Source organism: Aotus nancymaae, unplaced genomic scaffold (genome assembly GCF_030222135.1).
Source record: "Aotus nancymaae isolate 86718 unplaced genomic scaffold, 86718_ANA_hifiasm-v0.15.2.pri h1tg000028l, whole genome shotgun sequence".
NCBI lineage: Eukaryota > Metazoa > Chordata > Mammalia > Primates > Aotidae > Aotus > Aotus nancymaae.
The window spans coordinates 266777-294146 of record NW_026988441.1 but is presented as its reverse complement, the minus strand read 5'-3'; the positions used below and the strand labels follow the sequence as shown (position 1 = coordinate 294146).

The following is a 27370-nucleotide window of genomic DNA, read 5'->3' as shown; positions in this document are numbered from 1 at the left end:
GCCTCCTGAGGAGCTGGGATTACAGGCACGTGCCATCACACCCAGTTAATTTTTGTATTTTTCGTAGAAACAGGGTTTTACCATGTTGGCCAGGCATGGTCTTGAACTCCTGACCTCAGGTGATCCGCCTGCCTTGGCCTCCCAAAGTCCTGGCATTACAGGCATGAGCCACCAAGCCAGGCCTAAACCGACTCTAATTTTAAAGGTCCTGTCCTACTTAAAGCTTTGAAACTTCTCAGGAGAAAAGGAAGACCTGTCTTTATTTAGGGGGTCTGCCCTAAGAGATTCCCCATCCTCCTTGGAGCCAAGGATCAGAAAATCAGACGGTAGCGACTGACAGGACAAGGTTTATTGGGTGTCCTGGAGACACTGGGGAGAGGGATGAGGGGCTGAGGTCGAGGCTCACGGGGGACCTCCTAGCCAAGTGCCCCCTTCCCCTTGGGGTCAGAAGACAGAGACAGACAAACCAACAGAGACGGAGAGAAAGACCAACAGGTGCTATGGTAGTGGGGGAGGGGAACCCCAGTGTCCCCCACCTCCCACTCACATGAGTTCACAGGATAAAGAATGGGGTGGACCGGTCCACACGCTACAGGAAAAGGGAGGAGTGTCTGCCCTATTCACTCTAAGGAAGGTGGGGTGCAGGCCATCCTTTGGACCAGCCCATTCCATGTCATGGGGGTGTGTGTGCATATAGATCAGTCCATCCTACTGGGCAAAGGGATTCAGGACAGTCTATTCTAGTGTTTTGGGTGGGGAAGATCATTAGGGTCGATCAATTCCACAGTCGAGGGGGGAGTTCGAGGGCAGGGGGCATCTACCCTGGTCCCTCTTTCAGCACAGGGAATGAAAAGGGGGAAAGGCAGATTTCGGCTATATTCATTTTCTGGGGGTCACCAGTGACTCTGGTGGGTAGCATTTGGAGGGGATCTAGGAAAATCCAGGGACATAGTCCCTCCACATTCTCCAGATCACGGTGGTTGGGAATGATGGCTCTCAGGGAGTGGGACAGTCTTCCCTTGCCGGGGGGGGGTACCCATCTTTTATTATTAGGGCCCTCAAGATGAGAGGTATTTAGGAGACCCATTGCTCACTGCAAAGTCTCCATGTCTTGGGGACTTAGGGCTACCCACACTCATTCCAGGGACCTCAGGCTCAGGAGTCTCTCCCTAGATTCAGGCTCCCCCACCCCAGCTAAGGACCCTGTTCGTTTGTGGTCCCCTAGCTCCGGGGCCTGTGTGGGTTTTTGGTGGGTCTCCACTTCTCCAGCCAGGGTCCCCTCATTTCAGGGCCTGCGTCTGGATTTGGAGGGCCGGGGCCTCACTTGCAGTCCCAAGGTCCCCGGGTCCAGGCCCCGAGTCCAGGTGGCTGGGCGGAGGGCAGGGCGCGGCCTGGGGTCAGTCCATGCCCCGGTGCAGCTTCAGGTGCCTGGAGAGGTTGCTGAGCGTGATGAAGCCCTTGCCGCAGATATGGCAGGGGAAGGGCCGCTCGGTGCCGTGCAGCAGCCGGTGGCGCTTGAGGTAGCACTCGTGGCGGAAAAACTTGCCGCACTCCAGGCACGGGAACGGCTTCTCGCCCGTGTGCACCAGCACGTGCCGCTCCAGGTCGCGCGGCGAGCGGAACAGCTTCTCGCACTCAGAGCAGCCGAAGATCTTCTTGCCGCGGCCCGAGCCAGACGCGGGCTCCCCGGGCGCCGGCTCTCCCTCCCGGGCCGCAGCCGCCGCCTCCTCCCCGCCGCCCTCGCCGTGGCTGACCCGCCGGTGCTCCTCCAGGGCGGCCAGCGCCGCGTACAGGGCCCCGCAGTGGCCGCAGCCGTAGGTGGCCGGGCCCGAGTGGGCCTCCAGGTGGCTGGACAGGGCCGCGGCCGACGCGAAGAAGGTCCCGCAGTCGCATTGGTACAGGGTGTCTTCTGAGGGCTCGGCGGCCGCCGCGGGCGCAGGTGCCTCCCCGCTGCCCTCGGGGAGCAGCCCCCCGAGCTTGGGCATCCCGCCCCCTGTGGGGCCCAGGAGCAGCCGGCCGTCCGAAGCCGAAGCGGGAGGAGCGTCGCCGACCTCCGCAGCGCCGCCTTCGCCCGCCGCCGTCTCGGGCCCCGCGCCTGCCCCGGCGCCCCAGGCCTGCGCGGGGGGCGCGCCCGGGCCCTGCAGGTCGTGCGTCAGCTTGTGCCGCTCCAGCAGCGCGGGCGCGTTGAAGTCGCGCTCGCAGCGCGGGCACTTGAAGGGCTTCACGTCGGTGTGCGCGGCCCAGTGGGCAGCTAGCTCGCGGCCGTGGTCGAAGCGCCGCGCGCAGGCACCGCACGCAAACGGGGGCAGCGAGGCCGCGGCCGCAGCTGCCGCCTCTGCCAGCCCCCAGCTGCCCAGGCCCGCGCCCGCCCCCTCCGGACCCTCTCCGCCGCCGGCCCCCGCGCCCCCGCACACCGAGCAGGGCCCCACATTGCAGCAGACGGAGCAGGGCGCGCTCAGGGCGGGCAGGCCAGGGCCGGGCTGCAGGGGAGAGGGGAGGACCCCGCGGTGCTGGCGCTTGAGGTGGCGGCCCAGGCTGGAGCGTGAGGAGAAGCGGAGCTCGCAGACCAGGCAGCAGTAGGGCTTCTCGCCGGTGTGGACAACCTGGGGGTGCGGGAGGAAGGGCACAACGTCAGGGCTGAGAACCTGGCCCGGGCAGCGGATTCCTGGACTCCGGGAGGGATGTGGCGCAAGCTCTCTGTCACACCTACAGGGCCGAGATCTAGGGAAACGCTCGTCTTACCACTCTCTGCTGTGGGTCACACTGGAATTCTGTCAGTCCTCAAAAAGGCACATCCTGACTGGGCGCGGTGGCTCACACCTGTTATCCCAGCACTCTGGGATTGCATAAGCCTAGGAGCTTGAGACCAGCCCAGGCAACACGGGGAAACCTTGTCTCTACAAATAATTTAAAAAACTAGCTGGGCACGGCATGATCCTGTGGTCCCAGCTACCCCGGAGGCTGAGCCAAGGAGATCGCGGCAGTAAGCCTGCATGACAGAGTGAGACTGCGTCAAAAAAAAAAAAAAAAAAAAAAAAAACGGCCGGGCGCAGTGGCTCACGCCTATAACCCCAGCACTTTGGGAGGCTGAGGCGGGTGGATCACGAGGTCAAGAGACCGAGACCATCCTGGTCAACAAGGTGAAACGCCGTCTCTACTAAAAAATACAAAAATTAGCAGGGCATGGTGGCGCACGCCTGTAGTCCCAGCTACTCGGGAGGCTGAGGCAGGAGAATTGCTTGAACCCAGGATGTGGAGGTTGTGGTGAGCCGAGATCACGCCATTGCACTCCAGCCTGGGTAACAAGAGCAAAAACTCCGTCTCAAAAAAAAAACCTGAACAAACAAAAAACCAGAAAACACGACCAGGCGCAGTGGCTCACATCTGTGATCACAGCACTTTGGGAGGCCGAGGTGGGTGGATCATTTGCGGCCAGGAGTTCGAGACCAGCCTGGCCAACGTGGTGAAACCCTGCCTTTACTACAAATACAAAAATTACCCCGGCTTAATGGTGGGTATCTATAATTCCAGTTATTCAGGAGGCTGAGGCAGGAGACTCTCTTAAATCCGGGAGGTGGAGGTTGCAGTGAGCAACCTCACATCACTCACAGTGATCACACCACTGCACTCTAGCCTGGGTGGCAGAGCGAGACTCTGTCTCAAAGGAGAAAAAAAAAAATCACTACCTGTAGCTAATGGCTACATACTGGCCAGTGCAGCTCTAAAGAGACAGCAGCCAGCCCTGGTAGGGTGTGTCTTCTCCCTTCTGGAGCCCTGCTATCCCGAGCCAGTTGTCAGGAGCTGAATATAGCCCTCAGGTGTATTAGGGCAGAGAAGTGATTTTGAACCAAATCCGGCTACTGCTCAGAGTCTCTCCCTTGACCACTTTTCACACATAGATCCAGAGAATCACTTCCAAATCTAGGGAATCAAATCTCCCAGGAGGCAGTCCAGGAATCTGTATTTCCTCCGAGGCATAGCCAGGCTTGTAGACTCTGTAAAACTGTGCCTTAGAGAGGTTGTTTTTTTTTTTAACTGATATTTGTCCTTGTTGTTGACTTAAGAGTTTGGAATGGCAGAGAGAGATTTGTGGGTGTGGTAATGTCTTCCTGGAGACCTGTGAGGAGAAGGGTGAGGCTGGATGAGAAAGAGTGCAGTGCTTGTTAGCAATGTTCGTCAGGGGCACAGACCAGAAGAAGGAACATTTGCCTTTCTGGTTCCAGACGCAATGCACCTGCTGTACAGTGAGAGTGTAGGGATCTCTATCCTCTATGTCAGTAAATGTATTTTCTCGCTACTCTTTATAACACAACGAGGTTATGCTTGTCCCAGGGCCCTTGTGCATGCTCTTCTCACTGCCTGGAATGCCCGTAGGTCTATGTGTCTGTCAGCTCCTTGGAAACCCTTCCCTGAATCTGGCCCCCTGGCCCATCAGTAATCCTCTTCCACCCTCCTCTTTTAAAGCCTATGGCTCATAGCACACTTAGTGTCTACGTATAACCTGAGTGTTGTCTGTCTCCCTACCAGCAAAGGACGATCAAAACAGCGACCACATTGGTTTTGCTCACAGCTGTATTTCCAGGGTCCGGCACTCTCCAGCCTTCTCCTGAGCTGCACTCTCTGCTTCTCTGTGCTCCAGTCACACTGGCCTTCCTCCAGTTCCTCAAAAGCCCGCTTTTCTTCCTTGAAAGTACACATCCTGTTCCCTGGATCCAGAAAGCCTCAGTCCCCAGGGGCAGATCATTCCTCACCTGTAAACCATCCTTGACCCCATCCCCGATCCAGACTGCTTCAGATCTCTCTTGCATTAGCCTCAGAATATGGTTACCCTCCATCTTCAGATGTCTTGGCTACAACCTAACATGGATTAACCTGGTCGTTCAGTTCACATCTCCCATATTTGATTTGAGGCCATACAAAGGGTGGACTGTATCTGTTTTGTTTCCTTAGATTTTTTTTTGCCCCAGAGAGCCCAGTACTGTACCTAAATACAGTAGGTGCACAACCTACTGGTGGGTGGGGGTGAGGCCTCAGGGGGCTGTGAATTGTTGCATTAAGTTAAGGAGCTCCCCTTTCATCCTAAGGATCAGGGGATTAAGCAGGGGGTACCTGGTCACTCTGTGATAGATGCAGAAGCTGGACTTGAGGGAGAAAGGAAAGCCCTGAGAAAGCTGGGGCCAACATTCAGGATGTGAGCTCCTGAACTGAGGCAGATGCACGGGGACAGAGAGGACGGCCACGTGTGAAAGACCAGAAGGAGATGTCCAGTTTTCTTCACCCTGGTAGTGCAAGCGTCTGGCACATAGACAGAGTGTGACCTAGCTCGCCCCATCTTCCACCTCCTTCCATCGCAACCCCACAGGCTCCCATCGCTTCCTGGAACACAGCACACTCCTTCCTTCCTCAGGGCCTTTGCAGTTGCTGTTCACTGCCTGTTAACGCTCTTCCCACAGAGGATTCCTTACACTGCAGGTCTCGGCTGAACTACCACCTGCCCTAACCTTCCCCGTCCTGTCTGAAGTAGCCCAAAGCTCTCCTCTCTTTATTCCCACACATTGATTTGGATTTTCTGTTTGTTTGTTTTGAGGCTGAGTCCTGCTCTGTCGCCCAGGCTGGAATGCAGTGGTGCAACCTCCACCTCCCAGGTTCAGGCAACTCTCCTTGTCTCAGCCTCCCAAGTAGCTGGGTTTACAGGTGCACGCCACCACGCCTGGCTACTTTTTGTATTTTTAGTAGAGATGGGATTTTGCCACATTGGCCAGGCTGGTCTGAAACTCCTAACCTCAGGTGATCCACCCACCTCTGCCTCCCAAAGTGCTGGGATTACAGGCGTGAGCCGCCACACTCAGCCAGTATTTTGTTCCTTAAAATTCCCTTCTCAACACTCATCTTCTCCCAGAACATTCTAGCCTGCATACTTGCTTTATTGCTTCTTGTCTACCTGGCTACTGACCCCCTCTGAAGGAAAGTCAGTTCTCTGAAGGCATGGAATTTGCTTTATCTTGGCAACACAGCTGTTTGGTGCAGGGAAAGCTGATAGTCACTGAATAAAGGAATAAAGTATATACCTGATAAGCCTATTTTTTAAGATGGTAAGGAATGAAAGGATAAACAATAGAATGCAGATGCTGGTGCGTGCATGCTGGATACTGGCAGGGAGAAGGGGAGGGGAGGAGCCTATGGGTGGGGAAATTTACTATGAATGTTCCAGTTCATGGGCTGGTGGTGATTGAATGAGACGCATCGCATGCTTTAATGGGTCAGGGTGCTTTGGTGGGGAGGGAGGGAGGGACATTTTCTAGGGAGGAGGCAGGCGCCTGGGCCTTGGGCCAGGTTCAGCTTTCTTTTGCCCAGAGTACAGTGGGCGCGGGATCCCAGCGCAGTCCAGACCTGACCAGGGAGGCCAGCCTGGGGCCGGCCTGTGGGACTCACCTGGTGGTGCAGCAGGCCGGTGGAGTCGCGGAACCCCTTGGGGCAGGCGGAGCAGCGGTAGGGCCGCTCCCCGGTATGCGAGCGCAGGTGGTTGGCTAGGTTGAAGCTGTGCTTGAAGCCCTTGCCGCAGCGCGGACACGCGTGGGGCTTGAGCGCTGTGTGTCGGGCGAAGTGGCGCCGGAGGTCTGAGCGGTAGCGAAAGCTCTTGCCACACTCACTGCAGTGAAACGGGACCCGGGGGGCGGCAGCAGCGGGCGGTGCTGGTGCGGGGGTTGGGGCCGGGACGTCATCCATGGTGGCAGGGAATATAGCGGTGTGTGTGGGTTCTCTCTGGGGTAGGGGGAGACAGAGGAGCAGGTGAGGGGGTTCGCTCCCATCAGCTCTCTCCTCCCAGGTTCCAGACTCACCACCTGTCCCCTGGGAGATCCTCCCACTGCCCACCTCTGTAAGACACTCTCATTGTTCTTTAAAATCTTCCTACTCTCCTAGAAACCCTTCTTCCTCTGCTCCACTCCTCTGGCAACCTTCCTAATCACTTCCCAGTCTCCGCACTCCACAGAGCATTTTCAAGCTTCTCCCACTCTTCGCGAATGCACGGCCGCTCCTCTCTGTGCCCCTCTCGCGGTAATTTAAGCCTCTCCCACTCTCCTTAAGTCCCGCTTACTCCCTTGAAAGTCCCCCACACGGATCCCTAAGCATCTTTTATTCTTTGCCAAGCCCTTTTCCCTCCAAAAGGCCCTCCCACTCCCCTCTAAGCTCCTCCCACTCCTCTTCCTGGATGACCACTGAGCGAATGGGAGGACAAAGATTTGGGGCTAAGCACACTAGAGAGATCTTCCCTGAAGACCAACACCAGTCCTCTAACATCAGATAATAAAAACTCTTCATCTGCAAAATGGGAATAGTAGTAGAACCTACCTCACAGAGTGGTGGCGAGAATTAAGTAAAATTGTGGCAATAAATGCTACGTGCCTACTTAAGCCGGTGCATAACAAAGACGCAAAGAGTAAGCTGTTTGGATGACTATTATCCCGTAAGTGCCTCCTGGTTTTCTCCCTAAGTCCTACCATGCTTGATAAGTTATTTGACTTCTCCAAGCCCCTCTCTTCTCCACTAACACCCACTTCCAAAACTCCACTCAACTTTTCCTTTAAAGAAGCCACATCCTGTCTAAGACTCTCCACTGGACTCCTGTCACCTTCTCAGGACTTCTCCACGAAGTCTCTTCTCATTCCCTGCAAGCCCTTTCCACATTCATTATAAAGACCTGGTAGTTGCACTAAACCCCTCCAAATTACACCCCTAAACTCCGCCCTCCTCGCTAGGCCTACCTACTTCTCTAAGCGACACCCCAGACAAACTCCACCCCTTCTACTCTAAACCCCTCCCTCCTGCTTCTTGGGCTCCCTTTCCCCAACCAGCCTCAATGACTTTCCTTCTACCCCTCAACCGAGGGCCTACCCACCATTATGAGCCACGCCCCTTTATCAAACCCCACCCCTTTATCTAAGCCCCTCCCACTTTCCACCCACGCACTCTCCCTCCTCCACGCCCCACCCAGTTGCACTCTAAGCTCCGCCCAGCTCAAGCTCCTCCCAGCCCTTGCTCCGCCCCAGCAGCCCCTAGGCCCCGCCTCCTCCTCCACCCCGCAGCCTGCCTAGTGGGCCCCCCCACGCCCAGTCCACTCCAGGCCTCAAGCCCCCGAGAGCCGGCCTTTTGTGCCCCTCCCCTTGCCCCTAAAAGGTGAGGCCCTGGGAGCCCGAGGTGGGGGCAAGTCGGGCGGGCCCCGGGGCCAGGCGAGTCCACGTCGCTCATACGGAGCGTAGCTCCTGGAGACCCTGGGGGGCCCGGGGAGGCCTGGGGAGTCCGTCGGCTTTCCTCTTTAATTACTTACACCTCCCTCTGGGCGCCGACATTTTGGGCAGCGGGGGCAGCGTCACTTCCACCAGGGGTGCCCCTCGACTTCCGCCTCAGCTCCCTTCCCCCGCCGTACTCCCCCTTTCTCCCGCCCTCATGGCTCCCCTTCCTCATCCCCGCCCTTTTCCCTCTTTCCCTTTCCTTTCCCAGCCCTGGAGGTTGGAGAAGCCAGGGCCGCGCCATCTTCGGTGAGGGCAGCGTGAAGGGGCGGGGCTTAGAGATACCCACGGCGCCATACAGACTAAGGGCAAGCAGCTCAGAGCGCGGCGTTTCCTTCGTGGCGACCCTAGCCGAAGCTAACGTAAATGAGAGCAGATACTATTCCTTTTTCTGAGCCTCGGACCCCTCCCGATTAGGATGTACAGTTGCACTAGGAAACAAAAGAGAAAGCGAAGTGCGTCAACAGCAATACACTGCTGGAAAAGACCGGCAGCCATCTTATCCACTTAGCCCACCATGGGGCTTTGAAGCCTGTCCGGTGCCATGTTGATTACGGGCACTGGGCAGCCATTTTCCCGCTCTTCCTCGTTCCGTATCTGTCTTTGATTGGGTCACCCGAGTATGTGTTTTGTGAGAGGAAAGGCGTTTCGAGGCCGTTGGAGATATGGTGCTGGATTATTTCCCACTGGGAACACACCAGGGCCCCTGGTGCGCACGCGCGACTTGCGGGCGCGCCCGTTACCGGTTCTTAGGACCCAGCGTGTCCCCTTTGTTTCCCACGGGCGCGCGGGCGGGCGAAGAGGGCAGGAAGGGAGGGGCCCCGGCGCTGCTCCGAGGGGCGGGGCCGGCACCGCGCGCCGCCGCCGCCCCCGCCCCGCAGCCGCTGAGGGGCAGGGCCCCCTCACCCCCGCCCCTTCCCACGCTCCGGCCCCGTCGCCCCCGCGCGCGCGCACACTCGCGAGCCCTGGCGACATGCAAATGAGGTACCCGAGAGGCGGGGGGCGCAGGCGGGGTTGGGGGTGCGGGGGTAGGGGAGGCCGGGCCGCGCGCTCCCGGAGCGCGCTTCCAACACCTGTTCCTGCTCCCGCGCTCGCGCCCGCCCGCGCGCCGACCTCGCGCCCCGCAAAGCCGTCCGGGCGCGCGCGCGCAGACCCCCTTCCTGGCAGCCCCCGCCGCCCGCGGCCCCGGCGCCGCTCATTGGCCACCGCCCCCGCAGGGCCCGCCCCTCGCTCGAGCTTCGCAGCTCGGGGGCCGATGGGCTCGCATGCAGCGGGGCGAGGGGACCAGGAGGGTTGGGGGACCGGTCTCCCCCTTTCCACCATTCCAGAGACCAGACTCCTAGACTAGGCTGCCCCGTGGGAGCGAACCATATGGAAAGGTGGTTGCGCCTCTCTGGACCACAGTCTACGTGCTGTTAAGTGGGGGCGGGGGGGTGCAGGAGGGGCACCTGCAGCACCTGCTTCCAGCTGCACCTGCGCCTCCCCTCCTCCTTCGTTACACTCCGGTGCCAGTGTTTGAGTGGGCGTTGGGAAGATGGTGGTGGCGTTGATAAAGTTCAGTGTTTACTATGTACCATGCAGTGTGCAAGGGGCGTTTTAAAGCCCACTATCTCATTCGATTCCCCTGACAACCCTGGTTTATCACTTTTCAGAGGAGGAAACTGCCTCAGAGAGGCAAAGTCACTTGCTAGTTATAGGCAGAGCTGAGTTCAAACCCAGGACTGAGACCTCATCATGTCCCCATTCCTCCTTGGGTCCATTAGTTCTCCATTCTCTGGGACATTGGGGTCAGCAAGACCTGTTTGCAGTTTTGGCCCTGTCATTTACTGGAAGAGGAACTTAGGCGACTGACTTGGATTTCCCGTGCCTCGGTTTCCCCATCTGCAAAATGGGACAGATATGCCCTATTCAGACGGTTGATGTGAGGCTTAGCTGCTCCTGATAACAATGGCTAATGTGTCCTGAAAGCTTTTGTGTATGAACACTTTGTGGTATTATGCTCAAGGCATGTCTGGGCAAGTACATAGAACTATGTGTCCCATTTTGCAAAAGTCTTGATTAAGGCTTAGAGAGGCGAATACCTTGCCCAAGGCCAGGCAGAGAGTAAAGATTTGAACAAAGGATGTCTGACTCCAGGGCCCATGCCCTTAACATCGCGGATATATTTCCTCATCCAGGAATCAGGGTCAAATATCACCTGGGACCAGTCCTTTTGTTCCTGTCCAGAACCCCTTCCTCACTTCTGCCAGTCAGCAGGGAGGGATGAGATCATTCGTAAGGTCTCTATGGCTCTGGAGTTTGATGGGCTCTCCGTTTCAAGGACCACAGTACTGCCCCGCACCCTCAGTTGGACTCTATCCTGTCTAGAAGGTTTTTGTTTTTTGTGTTTTTTTGGAGACAGAGTCTCACTCAGAGTCTCGCTCTGTAGCCAGACTGGAGTGCAGTCCCTTGATCTCGGTTCACTGCAGCCTCCGTCTCCCGGGCTCAAGTGATTCTCCTGCCTCAGCCTCCCGAGTAGCTGGGTCTACAGGTGCGCGCCACCACGCTCAGCTAATTTTTGTATTTTTAGTAGAGACCGGGTTTCGCCATGTTGGCCAGGATGGTCTTGAACTCCTGACCTTGTGATCCGCCCACCTCAGCTTCCCAAAGTGCTGGGATTACAGGCGTGAGCCACCGCGCCTGGCCAGAAGTGGTTTTTTTGTTTTTGGCTCATGTTAATCTTGAACTTTTAGATCCAGGAGGAGGGTTAGGGAGGCATGGGGATGCCTGGTGGAGCTCAGGGAAGTGCCTGTTTATCAGATGATACAAGATCATCTCACCGTTTACCCACCAGCATAGCTAAAATTGTGTGTCTGGATGAATGTCAACTACACCCTTGTCAAGAGACTTGGAGAGAGGGATGGGCGAGGTGTTGGGGGACACAGGGGTGCTCTAGACCCTGTGGGCACTGACTCTGCCCCTCTCTCCTCTTAGCTGGCTCCAGTGCCCAGACCCAAGCCCCCCACTGCTCAATGGACACCCCCAGCCCAGACCTGTTGCCTTCGCCTTTGCCCGGGGAGGAAGAGAAACCTCTGGCCTTACCTCCTCCTGTTCCCCGGGGCCGCCGAGGCCGTCGTCCTGGGGGAGCCACCTCCTCAAATCGGACGCTCAAGGCCTCCCTCACTCGCAAGCGGGGTCGCCCCCCCAAGTCAGGGCAGGAGCCCCAGCTGGTGCAGGTGCAGGGGGTCACAGCCCCAGTGGGCAGCAGTGGCGGGAGCGACCTCCTCCTGATCGATGATCAGGGTGTGCCCTATACGGTCTCTGAAGGGTCAGTGGCTGGGTGTGAAGGCTCCGGCCCCAAGAAGGCCCCACACTTCTGCCGGGTGTGCCTGCGGGCCTTCCCCTACCTCTCCGACCTGGAGCGCCATAGCATCTCGCACTCAGAGCTGAAGCCGCATCAGTGCAAGGATTGCGGCAAGACCTTCAAGCGCTCCAGCCACCTGCGGCGGCACTGCAACATCCATGCTGGCCTGCGGCCCTTCCGCTGCCCGCTGTGCCCCCGCCGCTTCCGCGAGGCAGGCGAGCTGGCGCACCACCACCGCGTGCACTCGGGGGAGCGCCCGTACCAGTGCCCCGTCTGCCGGCTGCGCTTTACAGAGGCCAACACGCTCCGGCGCCATGCCAAGCGCAAGCACCCAGAGGCCATGGGGGTACCCCTGTGTGCATCAGACCCAGAGCCTGAACCATCGTGGGACGATGAGGGCATCCCGGGCACAGCAGGGGCCGAGGAGGAGGGGGAGACAGAGGGGAAGGGGGAACCGGCCTGACCCACACCCCCTGCCATCACTCCCTGGGCCAGGCTTAGATCAGGGAGTTTGGCTGGTGGTGGGCCTGGGCCAGGCGGCTGGGACACGCTTGTTTCTGATGGTCTTCCCGTTGTGGGAGCAGGTGGAGGGTGGACACCTAAACTTCTGGGTCCAGCTGCCTTCTGCCCCCCTCCCCCAGACTAACAGACCCTTGGAGGCAGGGGCTGTTGAAATAAATCTCTGCCTGCTGGCTGCTTGTGTGTGTTCCCTGCCGACATGCTGTCCTCTCCTGCCTTCAAATGTTCTTCCTCGGCTACACCGTCCTGCCCGGGGTGCCGGAAATTGGAAAGGAACCCTCGACCTGTGCCTCATGAACATGGTGCTCGCCGAAGAATGGTTTGTAGGGGAGCCTTGGTCCCTCTCCCGTCCCCATCAGACCCCAAAGACCAGTGGTCCCTCGGTGTCCGTGGGGAATTGGTTCCACGACCCCCGCAGATACCAAGATCTGAGCATACTCAACTCCAGCACTGGGCCCTGCGGAACCCGCGGATTTAGGAAAATCGGCCCTCCGTATACTGTATGTTCCATCGGTATTTGGGTGAAAAAAAGTCTGCCTCTCAGTGGACCTACAGTTCAAATCCGTGTTGTTCAGGGTCAGCTGTATTCCCAATACCCATCCAATCTAAAACATTGAACCTTCCATGAAAACCTGACCCTAGGTCCGACCCCCCTCTATCCTAGCCAAATTCCTAGAAATTCTGCAGGCATTTTGCCCCAGCTCCTTATCCTGAGAACCTACTCTTTGGAAGGAAAAATTGAGACGAAGGTGTGAGCAGGACTGACGGTCTGGTAAGGTTTAGAGATAACGGGTGTGGCTTAGGGCGGGGCTGAGAGCGGAGCAAGGCTTATTGGACAGTTAGGCAGGGAACTGGGCGGGGCTTAGGAGAAGGAGGTTAGAGTTGGGTGGAGCTTGAATAGGCCTAGGGGTTGGTCCGCAGAAAGTGACAGGTTTAGAGGAAATGTGATCGGGCTTATCTTCTAGGGGCTTGGAGATGGGGAAGAACCGGAGGAACTGTGTGAGGGTGGGGCAAGGAGGAAGGATTATTATATATTTTTTGGGACAGGGTCTCGCTCTGTCACCCAGGCTGGAGTGCAGTGGCCTGATCACGGCACACTGCAGCCTCGACCTCCCAAGCTCAAACAACCCTCCCACTTCAGCCTCCGGAGTAGCTGAGACTACAGGCGCGCGCCAGCATACCTGACTAATTTTTGTGTTTTTTTGTAGAGACGGGGTTTTGCCATATTGCCCAGGCTGGTCTTGAACTCCTGTGCTCAACTAATCCGCCTGCCTTGGCCTCCCAAAGTGTTGGGATTACAGGCGTGAGCCACCACGCCAGGCCAAGAGGACTGATTTTAAGATGAGGGGCGGAGCTTATAATTATTCAGCTCTGAGGTGGACGTGGTTCAGGGCCAGGGGCCGGGGCTTAACGGAGAAACTTCTAGGGAACAGGGTATTAGGAGAGGTGAGACTTAGGAGAAGGTGCTGAGGGGTGCGCACGACTGCTATGGAGGCGGTGGGGAGAGAAGTAAGTGCCTAAGAGAGGAGTAACTAAGGGAAGTTCCTGGGAGAGGGGGAAGCTTAGCAAGAGGGGCTGAATGGGCCTGGGTTTGGCTGCTTGGGATGGGGCTGAGTTGGGAGCAGGGATTATAGAGATTATATGAGCCGGGCAGTGTCAAGTGTGGTAAAGCCATGGCTCTTGACCAGCATGCAGCAGAATCAGCCGAAGAGTATCTCAAAACACGGATCCCTAGACCCCCACCCCCGGGGGTTTCTATTCTGCATGGTCTGAGCAGGCAGCCGGATACTGATATTGATGCTGCTGGCCTCCCAACTGTCCTTGACAACCATCGATTTAAAAACTGCTTTACAGGTGAGAGGTACTCAAAAGTCACGAGGTGCAGCTTAAATGCTATAGGGTGAAGGGGCGGGGCTTACATGCAAGGGGCGTGGTTCTGTATGGGGGCTGGGACGAAAGGAGCGTGGCTTAGGGATGGGTGAAGTTCCAGAGAGGAGCTTGGAGAAGGGGCAGAACAGGAGAAACTGCTTGAAGGCTAGAGGAAGAAGACAGATTTTGAGACGGTGGGGGACTTAGAATTACGCTGAGATGGGCGTGGTTCAGGGCCAGGGGGTGGAGCTTCAGTGTGAGACCGGAGCTGGAGGTGTGGCTTAACCGGATGCCCAGAGCGTGTAGGCGGTGCCCTGAGAAGAGGCGGGCACACAAAGCGCAGGCGCACCTGGCTCAGCTCGCCTACCGGAAGCGGCCGAGCTTTCACCGCTCGCGTCCCCGAGTCAGTGCGCAAGCGCACTTCCCCCCTCCTGCTCCCCGCCACCGCCTTCTCTTTCCGATCCTCCACGCCGGCGCCTCGGGAACGGGCGCCACTTCCGCTTCCGGGCGGGCAGGCGGGCGGCGCGGGGCTGCCGGGGAGGGGGGGAGGGGGCGGCACTTCCGGTAGGGCCCTCGGGTCTCCCCGGAGCGGCGGCGCCTCCTCCGCCTCCTCGGCCTCCTCCCGGCGGAGACCCCGGCGCCGGTGAGTGACGGGGTGCGTGGCCCGGGGGCCCGGGTGCAGCGTGGGCGGGGGGCCCCGCCCTGGCCGGCTCTGGTCCCCAGAGCGTCCCCCCAGCCCTAGCAAGTCAGTGCAGCTCCCGCCCGGCCCTTGCCAGGGAGCCCCCAATCACTGCTCCCCCGTAAGACCACTGCAGATAGCTCCCCCATGAACGCCCCCAGCTAGGATGACTGCCAAAGCGCTTTCATTAGTGGCGATCCCCTAAACGGCTGCCAGGCCCCTCAACCGCTACCTCCTCCTAGGATCCCCTCCACATAGCGCCCCCGTCATTGGTTCCTCAGGTCAGCCTCCAGATGCCAGCAGCGCTGCCCCTCCCCGTGTCGGGCAGCTGCTCGTGGACCCTCTTCTTAAGTGTCCTCTATAGAATTCTCCCCAGAGCGTTGCCTTGGTGATTTGCAGCATAACTGCCCCCCGTTATCTCTGTTCATACACAGCAACAGCTCCCCATGGCCCTGACCACCTCCCCCTCCAGCCGAACGCCTTTTCGTGGGTGTGAAAATACTTTCTATTCTGGTCAGCATCAAGAATGCCTTTTTCCCTTCTGCAGATCTTCCAGTGATTCCCCTTAAGAATACATACCCCTTTCAAAGCCACCCCCCCTCGCGGCGGGACAGCTCCCTCTAGAGTTCTTTCACACCCACATCCTCTCCCTATTCAGGTAGAAATATCTGCCTGCTTAGCTCCCAGCTCCCATGAAATACTCCCGTACCTCCTCTCATCACACCCTCGTCATGGTCAGCCCCCCTCTTCATTCCTTCTGCCACAGAAGTGTCCCGCAATGAGGCCGAAAGGCCTTTCCTCCCGGGGTGTTACTCATCCTCTTCCCATGGCATGATCAGCTCTTGCCTTGACCTGCAACTTCTTACCCAGCTCTCTGCCCTCGTCCTGAACTCTCTAGGGAAGACCCTTGACTTAACTAGGGTGCGACTTATTTCCTCTTAGGCATGCATTCTTCATTGAATGAACAGTGGCCATTCTAGCTCAAGGGCACACAGCCATGAAGGGGAGAGGTGCCCAGCCTTCTCATTGTGCAGGGTTTTACAGTCTAGTCGATCAGAAACAAGTCAACAAAGACGTGGGGTTTTGTGGGTTCTCTCAGAGCCTGATGAACTACTTTAGAGGTGAAACCTGAATTACAAGAGGCAGTTTAGCCATCCAGAGATCTGGGTGAATAGGCAGCAGGAACAGCAAGTGAGAAGGGCCTGATGTGGCTGTGACCATGGGGAGTGGGGGAACAGCAGGGGAGGCTGGTGAGAGTGGAGTGGAAGATTTGAAGGGAAGGACAAGAGGAAGGAAGGTTTGGTCTCAAAAGGCTTTGGAGGTGAGGGCACTGGGATACATGATCTAGCCTTTTTCAGCTCTACCAAGCCCAGAATGTTCTTCTTTAGTTCATATGTTCATTCATAAACACTTGTTGAACACCTGTTTAATGAGCACCTACTCTACATTGGAGGTGCAACAGAGAACAAAATAGACAAGAATCCCTGTCCTCATAGGGTCGATATGCTAGTTGAGGGGACAGATGATTCAAACGCAAAATACAGGCCAGGCGAGGTGGCTCGTGCCTGTAATCCCACCAGTTGGGAAGGCCAATGTGGGAGGATCGCTGGAGGCCAGGAGTTCAAGACCAACTCCTGGCAACATAGACCCTGTCTTTACAGAAATAATAATAATAAAAAAGCTAGGTGTGGGTGGTATGCACCTGCAGTGTCAGCTATTCAGGGGGCTGCGGTGGGAGGACTGCTTGAGCCCAGGAGTTTGAGGCTGCAGTGAAAAAAAAAGAAAAGTAAAAACCAAGAGTGTATTTGCGTGTTAAAAGTAAAATACCAGGGGATAAAGAGATGGAGATGGGGAGCAGTGACGTCAGGATGGCCTCTCCCAGGATATTCCTATGTCTTGTCGTCTTGTGCTTCCTAAAACCCACACACCAAAAAGTTGTACAAGGGTATCAATTCCCCTTCTCCCAGACAACTGTGGCCCACTGGGGGGCTGCTCTTAAAAGCTCCCCAGCCCCAGGAGTGAAGTGATTAGGAGGATGAGCCCTGGATTCGACTAGGCTTCACGGCTTTGAGCACACCACTCCCTCCTTTCCTAGTCTCATTCATTCACTTCTTCAAACAAAAATGTATCAAGCCAGGAACTGTTGTAAGTCCCGGGGATAGAACAGTGAGCAAGAGATAAAAATCCTTGCCTTTGTGAAGCCGATCTGGATGGGGAGGCCAGCAAAATCAAGGCAGAGAAGTCAACTCTATAGTGTTATAAATGAGGATGAGCAGGAAGGAGAGAAATGAGTAGGGTAGGGGAGATCCAGATGCAGATGTGGGCCTGGGTGACAGGTAACTAGTTACTGAGAGGCTAATTGAGAAGACAGCTGAGCAATGATGGGAAGGAGGTGAAAGGGTGAGCGAAGTGGATGCCTGAGAGTCAGAGTATTACAGGCAGAAGCAACAGCCAGTGCAAAGGCCCTGGGGCAGGAATGGAGTGGGCACATTGGAATAGCAGCCAGGAGACTGGGGACTGTGTAGGTCATTGTAAGGACTGTGGCTTTTGAGCAAGATGGGGTTACTGTTTGATTTTAGACAGGGGATGGACATGGTTTGGCTGTAGTCCTCCTGTTAGTAAAATGGGAATAATATTAATACTTACAAGTTTGAATGAAACAAGCCATGTAAGGTACCTAAGCACAATGTTTGTTAGAGTTCAGCAAATGTTGGTGACTTGTCCTGGTCTTGGGTCAAGCCAAGAGACTTGGGATTAGGTGGCAGGAAGGTGGGTGGAGCAATGCATGTATCCAGTATAAAGTGGGATGGGGATCCTCCTTCATTTTGGAGGGAGAAGTATTGAAAGACAGCATGAGATGGACTCTGGAGCCTTTCTGCCTTTCTTCAACCACTGGTGCTGCCACGAGTTAACAGTGTGACTTGGGAAGTTTGTTTATTGATTGATTGACTGAGACGGAGTCTTGCAGTGGGCTGGAGTGCAGTGGCACTATCTCGGCTCACCGCAACCTCTGCCTCCCAGGTTCACACTATTCTCCTGCCTCAGCCTCCTGAGTAGCTGAGATTACAGGCGCACACCACCACACCAGCTAATTTTTTGTATTTTTAGTAGAGATGGGGTTTCACTCTGTTGGCCAGACTGGTCTTGAACTCCTGACCTCGTGATCTGCTCATCTCAGCCTCCTAAAGTGCTGGGATTATAGGTGTGAACCCAGCCCATATTTATTTTTGAGAGATGGAGTCTCACTCTGTTGCTCAGCCTGGAATGCATGGAGTGAGCTCACTGCAACCTCTGCCTCCTGGGTTCAATCAATTATCCTGCCTCAGCTTCCCAAGTAGCTGGAACTACAGGTGTTCACCACCAGGCCCAACTGATATTTGTATTTTTAGTAGAGATGGGGTTTCACTATATGTTGGCCAGGCTGGTCTCTAACTTCCGACCTCAGATGATCCACCCACCTCAGCCTCCGGAAGTGCTGGGATTACAGGCGTGAGCCACCGCACCCGGCCTGACTTTGGAAGTTTAATTTACGTCTCTGGCTCTCAGTCTCTTCCTTTGTATTTCAGAGTCAATAACTGTAACCATCTCCTATGGTGAGTGGGAGGATTGGCTGAGTAAACACACATAAGAGCTAGAAGGGTACTGGGCTGGTGGAAAGCACTCATCCAGTGTTACATGTCACTCTATGTTTGTTACTCTTATTAACAAGCTAGAAGTTTGTCACAAGGCAGCTTTGTTGCAGCAGAACGGCCCATCATGCTTCTCTCCACATAAAACCCTCCTATGACATCCCCACTTAAAGACACCAGTTTAGGCCTGGCCTGGTGGTTCAGGCCTGTAATCCCAGCACTTAGCACTTTGGGAGGCCAAGGTGGGTGGATCACAAGGTCAGGAGTTCAAGACCAGCCAGGCCAATGTGGTGAAACCCCGTCTCTACTAAAAATACAAAATTAGCTGGGCATGGTGACATGTGCCTGTAATCCCAGCTGCTCAGGAGCCTGAGGCAGGAGAATCGCTCAAACCCCGGAGGTGGAGGTTGCAGTGAGCCTGCGTGACAAAGAAGACTCCATCTCAAAAAAAAAAAAAAAAAAAAAACCACCAGTTTAGGCTTGAGTCGTATGAAAGAGGAAACATCTCTGGTTTCCTAGTGGAAATTATCATGAGCCTAATCAATTCAGTCCGCCACTGATGTATCCCCTCCAGCATCTACACACCCTGCCCTCAGTGACCTTCCTCATGACATCATTTCCCCAGGAATCCCTGGGATCACTGAGCTCCATTTCTGCTAAATGTCCCCCTCCGTTCCTCTGGGAGTTTGGTCAGCTTAGTCTCATCCTTTCATTCCACAAATATCAAGATAGACATTTCCAGCTATGCATTTCCCTCTGAGCACTGCTTTGGCTGCACGTCCTCAGCTTTGGCATGTTGTGTTTTCATTTTTATTAATCGCTAAGCATTTTCTCTTTTTTTGAAACAGAGTTTCGCTCTTGTCGCCCAGGCTGGAGTGCAGTGGCACGGTCTCAGCTCACTCCAACCTCTGCCTCCCAAGTTCAAGGGATTCTCCTGCCTCAGCTTCCCAAGTAGCTGGGATTACAGGCATGTGCCACCACGCCTGGCTAATTTTTATATTTTTAGTAGAGACGGGGTTTCGCCATGTTGGGCAGGCTGGTCTTGAACTCCTGACCTCAGGTGATCCTTCTGCCTCGGCCTCCCAAAGTGCTGGGATTACAGGCGTGAGCCACTGTGCCCAGCCAGCATTTTCTAATGTATGATTTCTTTGTGGACCCACTGGTGATTTAGGAAAGCGGTGTTTCATTTTCACATATCAGTAAATATTTGTCAAGCACCCACACTGTGCCAGGTGCTACGCTAAGTGCTGGGGTCACAGGCGAGCTAGACAGGCCAAGTCCTTGCTTTCCTAGAGAGGAGCCAAACAGTAAACACACAGAAAAGGAGTATCAGTAAGTTGCTGGTAATAACTATGCTGAATAACCTACAGCTGATGAGGGGCTAGAGACTGATGGGGTGGGGGGTGCTGAATAGAGACCCAAGGAGGCTCTTGTGGGAGCCTTGTTGAAATCTGGGGAAGAACATTCCAGGCAGAGGAGAGCATAACCACCACTGTCTCCTACGAGGCCTCTTGTATAGACACCCCTCATAGCCCAGAGGACACCTCTCAATAAAGCTCTTATCCTGATAGTTCCATCCTCACCTTCCTTCAGTCTGGGAACAACCCCAGGTGAAACACCGCCGTGGGGGCAGGCGTGGGAATGGGGTTCAAGCCCATTGATCCAGACTCTTACCCTGTGACTACTGGCAACTCACTTTGCCTCTCCATGCCTTCATTTTCCAATTTATCCAGTGGCGGTAACAGCTGCTCCTATTTCTTGGCTTCCAGGCTGTGGCACCCTAGGGCTGCTATGGAGCCTGGGAGCTGCTCAGCTGCTCATATGTCTTAGAGTTGTGGGGAGTCAGTGAATTCATACATGTAACGTGCTTAGAACAGTGGCTGGCCTCTAGGAAATGTGCAATCAGTGGTAGCTGTGATTGATGCGTGCTCTGATGGAGGCAAGCTAGGTCAGTGGCTTCTTTCCCCAAACACTCTTCCCTCCCTCCCCATAGCACCCTAAGTCACCCCCTGCTCCCTGCATCCTTACGGCCTGCGCTTTCATCCCTGTCCAGTCAGCCCCCTCCAGAGCTGTCTCCCCAACTTAGGTTCCGCCTACGGCCTTCCAATTACCACCCTAGCCACGCCTGTCCTCTTTCTGGAGATCAGATTAAACGGAGGGGGTGTGAAGGGCATGGGATGTTGAGTCTTGTCCAAGGACAAGGACACCCAGAGCTGGAGACTAAAAATATCTCACTCCAGGATGGCGTTTGGGGTGGAAGAGACACTCACCCCTCACCTGTGGGAGGAGAGAGCAGCCCGATGCATAGAGGATAAAGGGCCCAGGCCTGGGTCGGAATCCCCTTGACCCCCGCAGTGGTCTGGGCTTAGAGCCAGGCCCCCATCAGGTAGGGATGATGGACAGGAAGTGGGTCAGACCTCACAGGCCCTTCTCCCACAGGCCCTGCACCCACTCTGGAGGTGCTTCCCCATGCCAGCGGGAAGAGTAAGCTCAGAGATGAGTTACAGGAGCTGAGGTTCTGGTGTGGTGTGGGGTACACACATGGATACCTGCAATCTGGAATGAAAAGTCGGCTAAAGGAGGCGCCAGAGAATGATGCCAGGGTGGGGGGGGTCAGGAGAAGCCCCACTAAGGGCAAGGACGGGAACTCAAGTCTGTTGCTAGGCTCAGCCCAGGTGTGTGGTGTCATGGATGGTACAGATACCTCAGGGGGTTGAATGCATTCTGCTGATGCATGTGTTTCATTTTGTTCTGTTCCAACCCCCTTCAATCTCCCTGCAGTATAGGGTTCCCCCTACTCCGATTTTAAACATGGAGAAAGTATGGATCCCAGTGGAGATGGGATTTGAACCCAGGTCTTTCCAAGCCCAAGGTCTGTGTGTTTTGATTGCATCAGGCCACCTTCTGATTACATGCCAGCCCCCTTGCTGAATTTATTCCTCCCAGGCAAGCAAATTCTCTTTTCCACTTTGTATTAGTATTAAAAGAGGGCATCCCCCCCCCACCCCACATACTGACTTCTTTTTCAGCTCTCTAGGCTTGTCCTGAGTTCCTTATTTCTACTGCCAGTAGTAACAGTGATAACAGTATCATATCTTCTCTTTTTAAATTTTTAGAGCCGGGTCTTGCTCTGTCACCCAGGCTGGAGTGCAGTGTTGTGATCACAGCTCATTGTAGCCTCCCATCTCCTGGGCTCAAGCAGTTCTGCTGTCTCAGCCTCCCAAAGTGCTGGGATTGCAGGTGTGAGCCACTGCACCCTGCTGATACCTTCTATGTTCTGAGTGCTTACAGAGTGCCAGGAACCGCCCCGCTCAGAGCCTTACGCATATGAGCCTGTTGAAGCCTCACAAACCTGTGAGGTAGGCAGGTGCTTTGTTGTCCCCATTTGAAGATGAGGAAATGGAGGCACAGAAAGGTTCTGTCACCTGCCCATAGCCACACAGCTAGAAAGTGGCAGGGCTTACATTTGAACCTGGCAGTCTGACCGCAGAGTCTTCCCTCCTAATCGTGCTGATAGAAACTCTTATTACCCTTAACATTATCCTCATTTTAGGATAAAACCTGAAGGGATGAGGACTGAGGGCTGGGGTGGGGGAGGGAGCAGGCGTATGCAGAGAAGCAGAGGGCCTGAGAGGGTCTAGAAAGAATCCAGTCCAGAAGCCCCCAGGGTGTTGGGAGAATTGGAGCCTGAGAAGGAGAGAAAGTAGAGGGCCCCGGCTGGGGATGGTGGCTCACATCCATAATCCAGCACTTTAGGAGGTGGAGGCGGGAGGATCACTTGAGTCCAGTAGTCTGAGACCAGCCTGGGCAACAAAGCAAGACCCTGTTTCTCCAAATAATAGAGGGCCTGCAGGTGGTGTGGAGGAGAGGGTCTGGGGCTGGCAGCAAAGCTGTCATGACCCCAGAAAAGATGGGAAGAGATGGAAGGAATTAGAGGGAAAAGAGAGATGGGAAGGAGGGTGGGAGTTGAGAACACACAGAGGGAAGGTGAAGGTGGATTGGAGAGGCGGGGGGCAGGAGCCGAGAGGAAGGGCTGCCCTTCGGGTCGGACAGGCAGAGGGACTGGAAGCCTAAACCTGGCAGGTGAGGGGGTGATCCCCACCTGGATGGATGGAAGGGCGCACAGCTCCCTTCACCTGTGGGGAGACCCAGCGCCCCGTCCGTGTCGTCAGCCCCCTCCTCCTCTTCACAGGGTCTCGCGTCTCCTACTTGCGAGAGATGGAGGCGAACCCAGTGGGCAGCGGCGCCGGGGGAGGCGGGAGCAGCGGCCTTGGGGGCGAGGACGGGGTGCACTTCCAGAGCTACCCCTTCGACTTCCTGGAATTCCTCAACCACCAGCGCTTCGAGCCCATGGAACTGTATGGGGAACACGCCAAGGCGGTGGCGGCCCTGCCCTGCGCCCCCGGCCCCCCACCGCAGCCCCCGCCGCAGCCCCCGCCCCCGCAGTATGACTACCCGCCCCAGTCCACCTTCAAGCCCAAGGCGGAGGTGCCCTCCTCGTCCTCCTCGTCCTCCTCGTCCTCCTCTTCGTCTTCCTCGTCGTCCTCGTCTTCGTCTTCTTCCTCTTCTCAAGCCAAGAAGCCCGATCCGCCCCTGCCGCCCGCCTTCGGGGCGCCCCCTCCTCCCCTCTTTGACGCTGCTTTCCCCACCCCCCAGTGGGGCATCGTGGACCTCTCGGGGCACCAGCACTTGTTTGGGAACCTGAAGCGAGGAGGGCCCGCGTCCGGGCCGGGGGTGACGCCCGGGCTGGGCGCTCCCGCGGGGGCCCCGGGGCCACTTCCTGCCCCCTCACAGACCCCGCCGGGACCCCCCGCGGCGGCGGCCTGCGACCCCACCAAGGACGACAAGGGATACTTCCGGAGGCTGAAGTACCTGATGGAGCGGCGCTTCCCCTGCGGCGTGTGCCAGAAGTCCTTCAAGCAGTCCTCGCACCTGGTCCAGCACATGCTGGTGCACTCGGGAGAGCGGCCCTATGAGTGCGGCGTCTGCGGCCGCACCTACAACCACGTGTCCAGCCTCATCCGCCACCGCCGCTGCCACAAGGACGTGCCCCCGGCCGCGGGGGGCCCGCCCCAGCCCGGCCCCCAGCTCCCGCAGCTGGGCCTCCCGGCGCCGGCTGCCAGCACTGCGGCTGCCGCCGCTGCCCCCTCCACCGTGTCCTCGGGTCCTCCCGCCACGCCCACGGCTCCCGCCCCCTCCGCAGACGGTAGCGCTGCCCCTGCTGGTGTTGGGGTGCCCCCTCCCGCCACTGGGGGTGGCGACGGCCCGTTCGCCTGCCCGCTCTGCTGGAAGGTTTTCAAGAAGCCCAGTCACCTGCACCAGCACCAGATCATCCACACAGGCGAGAAGCCCTTTTCCTGCTCCGTGTGCAGCAAGAGCTTCAACCGCAGGGAGAGCCTGAAGCGCCACGTGAAGACGCACTCCGCGGACCTGCTGCGCCTGCCCTGCGGCATCTGCGGGAAAGCCTTCCGCGACGCCTCCTACCTCCTCAAGCACCAGGCGGCCCACGCGGGCGCGGGGGGACCTCGGCCCGTGTACCCCTGCGACCTGTGTGGCAAGTCCTACTCGGCGCCGCAGAGCCTGCTCCGCCACAAGGCCGCCCACGCCCCGCCCGCTGCCGCCCCCGCCGCCGAGGCGCCCAAGGACGGGGCGGCCTCCGCTCCGCAGCCCCCACCCACCTTCCCCCCGGGCCCGTACCTCCTGCCCCCCGACCCTCCCGCCACCGACAGTGAGAAGGCGGCCGCGGCAGCTGCAGCGGTAGTGTACGGCGCCGTGCCCGTCCCGCTCCTGGGCGCCCATCCGCTGCTGCTCGGCGGCGCGGGGACCAGTGGGGCGGGAGGCTCGGGCGCCAGCGTCCCGGGAAAGACGTTCTGCTGCGGCATCTGCGGGCGCGGCTTTGGGCGCCGCGAGACCCTGAAGCGCCACGAGCGCATCCACACGGGCGAGAAGCCCCACCAGTGCCCCGTGTGCGGGAAGCGCTTCCGTGAATCTTTCCACTTGAGCAAGCACCACGTGGTGCACACGCGCGAGCGGCCATACAAGTGCGAGCTGTGCGGCAAGGTCTTCGGCTACCCTCAGAGCCTCACCCGCCACCGCCAGGTGCACCGGCTCCAGCTGCCCTGCGCCCTGGCCGGGGCCGCAGGCCTCACCTCCACCCAGGGCGCGCCGGGGGCCTGTGGGCCGGCCTCTGGCGCGTCCGCAGGGCCCGCCGATGGGCTGAGCTACGCCTGCTCAGACTGCGGCGAGCACTTCCCGGATCTGTTTCACGTCATGAGCCACAAGGAGGCCCACATGGCAGAGAAGCCATACGGCTGCGACGCCTGCGGCAAGACCTTCGGCTTCATCGAGAACCTCATGTGGCACAAGCTGGTCCACCAGGCCGCCCCTGAGCGCCTGCTCCCGCCCACACCCGGGGGCACGCAGCCCCCAGACGGCTCCAGCGGCACAGATGCGGCCAGCGTGCTGGACAACGGGCTGGCAGGGGAGGTGGGGGCAGCTGTGGCGGCGCTAGCTGGGGTATCCGGAGGCGAGGACGCAGGCGGGGCGGCAGTGGCGGGGGCCGGCGGGGGTGCCAGTTCAGGCCCGGAGCGCTTCAGCTGTGCCACGTGCGGCCAGAGTTTCAAGCACTTCCTGGGTCTCGTGACTCACAAGTACGTTCACCTGGTGCGACGGACCCTGGGCTGCGGCCTCTGCGGCCAGAGCTTCGCGGGCGCCTACGACCTGCTCCTGCACCGCCGCAGCCATCGGCAGAAGCGGGGCTTCCGCTGCCCGGTGTGCGGGAAGCGCTTCTGGGAGGCAGCCCTGCTGATGCGCCACCAGCGCTGCCACACGGAACAGCGGCCGTACCGGTGCGGCGTGTGCGGCCGAGGCTTTCTGCGCTCCTGGTACCTGCGGCAGCACCGCGTGGTGCACACTGGCGAGCGGGCCTTCAAGTGTGGCGTGTGCGCCAAGCGCTTCGCGCAGTCTTCCAGCCTGGCCGAGCACCGGCGGCTGCACGCCGTGGCCCGGCCCCAGCGCTGCAGTGCCTGCGGCAAGACCTTCCGCTACCGCTCCAACCTGCTGGAGCACCAACGGCTGCACCTGGGCGAGCGCGCCTACCGCTGTGAGCACTGCGGCAAGGGCTTCTTCTATCTGAGCTCGGTGCTGCGCCACCAGCGCGCCCACGAGCCGCCGCGGCCCGAGCTCCGCTGCCCCGCCTGCCTCAAGGCCTTCAAGGATCCCGGCTACTTCCGTAAGCACCTGGCTGCCCACCAGGGCGGCCGGCCCTTCCGCTGCTCCTCCTGCGGCGAGGGCTTCGCCAACACCTACGGCCTCAAGAAACACCGCCTGGCGCACAAGGCAGAGAACCTCGGGGGTCCTGGAGCAGGGGCGGGCACCTTGGCCGGGAAGGATGCCTGACCAAGGGCTTCCCATCCCACGCCCATCAGAAGCCCCCTTCTGGACTCCCTCCTCCCAGGGCTCATCAGACTCTTCCCCCCTCCTCGCTGTTGCCCGCTCCTTCAGAACTTCCGACGGACTGGCGACCTTCAGGCGCACGCCCGACAGGCTCAAGACTGAATCACTCCCATCCTCGACCTCTCCGCCCTCTCCTCATCGCATCAGACACTGAACCCGATCCTCCGTCCAACCCTCTCTTGTGACCCTCATCAGCCCCGCCCCAGCAGCTCTGCCCCAGTAAACTTTGGCGGAGATGGGTCTGAACAGCCCCTCCCCGTCCTTTGAAATCTGGCTGGACAGCGGAGTATGAGCAGAGTTGGGAGGGCACAAGGGGGTGCTGGGTGCTCTTTGGGGTGGGCGGGTGGGAGTCGGGGTGGCAGACGCGGCTTGTACAAAGCGGAGAATAATAAACCTTATCATGATGGCCGCTGGAGTCCATTCTTGCATGCCACCCAGGGAGAGTGGGGATTACATGGTGGCAAAGCACAAAGTTAAAACTTGTTTCCTCTGCAATTTTGATTCCGGGCGTCTCTGCCTCTCACTCACTCTCATTCAACGGGGACTTACTGAGGATTTGCCGTATTCCCAGCTTAGTCTATGAGCTGAGCAAATGGAGATGGACAAGACAGGTAAGTGTCTGCTCTCGGGAGCTGACTTAACATGCCCGCTCTCCTCCCCTTCCTGATGCTTTCAGCCTTTGTTCACTCCGCCAGCACTTCCAGAGGCCTCCTGCCTGCCCGGCCCTGAGCCAGGCATTGGGGAAACGGATGCACTGGACATGCCCCTGGGTGTTAAGTAAGACGAGAAGAACTCCCGTCCAGCTGCCGCGGCTGCCTCACACCGTGTGCACACTAGTGACAGTGATACAGCTCCTCCTTAGCACCTGCCCTCCAGGATGATTGGGAGATTCAAAAGCCTATTCCCAGCTCTCATGCTGGTGCGAGGAACATTGAGATGTATGCCGGGCAGTGTGTGTTTAGTTATTTCATTTGTTAGAAGAGGGGCCTGGGGTCTTGAAGAACAAAGACGCTCTAGGGACATCTTCAAAATTCACAGTAGAATTTGGACTCCAGGTCAGGCGTGGTGGCTCACACCTGTAATCCCAGCACTTTGGGAAACTGAGATGGGTGGATCATTTGAAGCCAGGAGTTCGAAACCAGTCTGGCCAAAGTGGTGAAACCCCGTCTCTACTAAAAATACAAAACGTCGGCGGGCATGAGGGCGGGCACCAGTAATCCCAGCTACTCAAAAGGCAGAGGCAGGAGGATCGCTTGAACCTGGGAGGCAGAGGTTGCAGTGAGCTGAGATGGAGGCACTGCACTCCAGCCTGGGTGACAGATCGAGACTCTCCTATCTCAAAAAAAAAAAAAATTTGGACTCCAGTCCCAGGGTACTTCAGCACAGATATTTGAAGGTGAGACCTGGCACGGTGACTCACACCTGTAATCCCAGAACTTTGGGAGGCTGAGGCAAGCAGATCACCTGAGGTCAGGAAATCGAGACTAGCCTGGCCAACATGGCAAAACGTCTCTACTAAAAGTACAAAAATTAGCCAGGCATGGTGGTGGGCACCTGTAATTCCAGCTACTCAAGAGGCCAAGGCAGG

The 27370-nt window shown here is 57.5% G+C and overlaps 3 protein-coding genes across 7 annotated transcripts; 2 read left to right on the top strand and 1 right to left on the bottom strand.

Moving 5' to 3' along the window:
* Positions 1-331: 331 nt before the first annotated feature.
* FIZ1 (FLT3 interacting zinc finger 1) lies at positions 332-8455 on the bottom strand. 2 transcript variants are annotated; one of them, XM_064380787.1, is made up of 3 exons: positions 8327-8455; positions 6433-6762; positions 332-2603 (listed from the first exon to the last, which is right to left on the bottom strand). In XM_064380787.1, exons 2-3 carry the CDS (start codon positions 6724-6726, stop codon positions 1398-1400), a joined length of 1500 nt encoding a protein of 499 aa, XP_064236857.1. In that variant the 5' UTR covers positions 6727-6762; positions 8327-8455; the 3' UTR covers positions 332-1397. The 2 variants fall into 2 exon arrangements, with proteins under 2 accessions (XP_064236857.1, XP_021529123.2); XM_021673448.2 differs by lacking the exon at positions 8327-8455 and adding an exon at positions 7351-7808.
* On the top strand, positions 8158-12325 carry ZNF524 (zinc finger protein 524). Of its 3 annotated transcripts, none has more exons than XM_021673451.1 (2): positions 8158-8175; positions 11262-12325. In XM_021673451.1, exon 2 carries the CDS (start codon positions 11300-11302, stop codon positions 12092-12094), a length of 795 nt encoding a protein of 264 aa, XP_021529126.1. In that variant the 5' UTR covers positions 8158-8175; positions 11262-11299; the 3' UTR covers positions 12095-12325. The 3 variants fall into 3 exon arrangements, with proteins under 3 accessions (XP_021529126.1, XP_021529125.1, XP_021529124.1); XM_021673450.2 differs by lacking the exon at positions 8158-8175 and adding an exon at positions 8585-8997; XM_021673449.2 differs by lacking the exon at positions 8158-8175 and adding an exon at positions 9152-9272.
* A 677-nt stretch (positions 12326-13002) lies between these two features.
* ZNF865 (zinc finger protein 865) lies at positions 13003-27104 on the top strand. Of its 2 annotated transcripts, none has more exons than XM_021673452.2 (2): positions 13003-14004; positions 22520-26081. In XM_021673452.2, exons 1-2 carry the CDS (start codon positions 13824-13826, stop codon positions 25723-25725), a joined length of 3387 nt encoding a protein of 1128 aa, XP_021529127.2. In that variant the 5' UTR covers positions 13003-13823; the 3' UTR covers positions 25726-26081. The 2 variants fall into 2 exon arrangements, with proteins under 2 accessions (XP_021529127.2, XP_064236856.1); XM_064380786.1 differs by lacking the exon at positions 13003-14004 and adding an exon at positions 14577-14662 and having other exon boundaries at positions 22520-27104.
* Positions 27105-27370: the final 266 nt, after the last annotated feature.

Bases quoted from the DNA above. Each gene is read 5' to 3' on its own strand.
- ZNF865 (XM_021673452.2), top strand. From the start codon at position 13,824: ATGGCTCTTGACCAGCATGCAGCAGAATCAGCCGAAGAGTATCTCAAA. The intron at 14,005-22,519 runs GTGAGAGGTACT...TCCTCTTCACAG, and splicing joins ATTTAAAAACTGCTTTACAG to GGTCTCGCGTCTCCTACTTG.
- ZNF524 (XM_021673451.1), top strand. From the start codon at position 11,300: ATGGACACCCCCAGCCCAGACCTGTTGCCTTCGCCTTTGCCCGGGGAG.
- FIZ1 (XM_064380787.1), bottom strand. From the start codon at position 6,726: ATGGATGACGTCCCGGCCCCAACCCCCGCACCAGCACCGCCCGCTGCT. The intron at 2,604-6,432 runs GTGAGTCCCACA...CCGCACCCCCAG, and splicing joins CCGGCCTGCTGCACCACCAG to GTTGTCCACACCGGCGAGAA.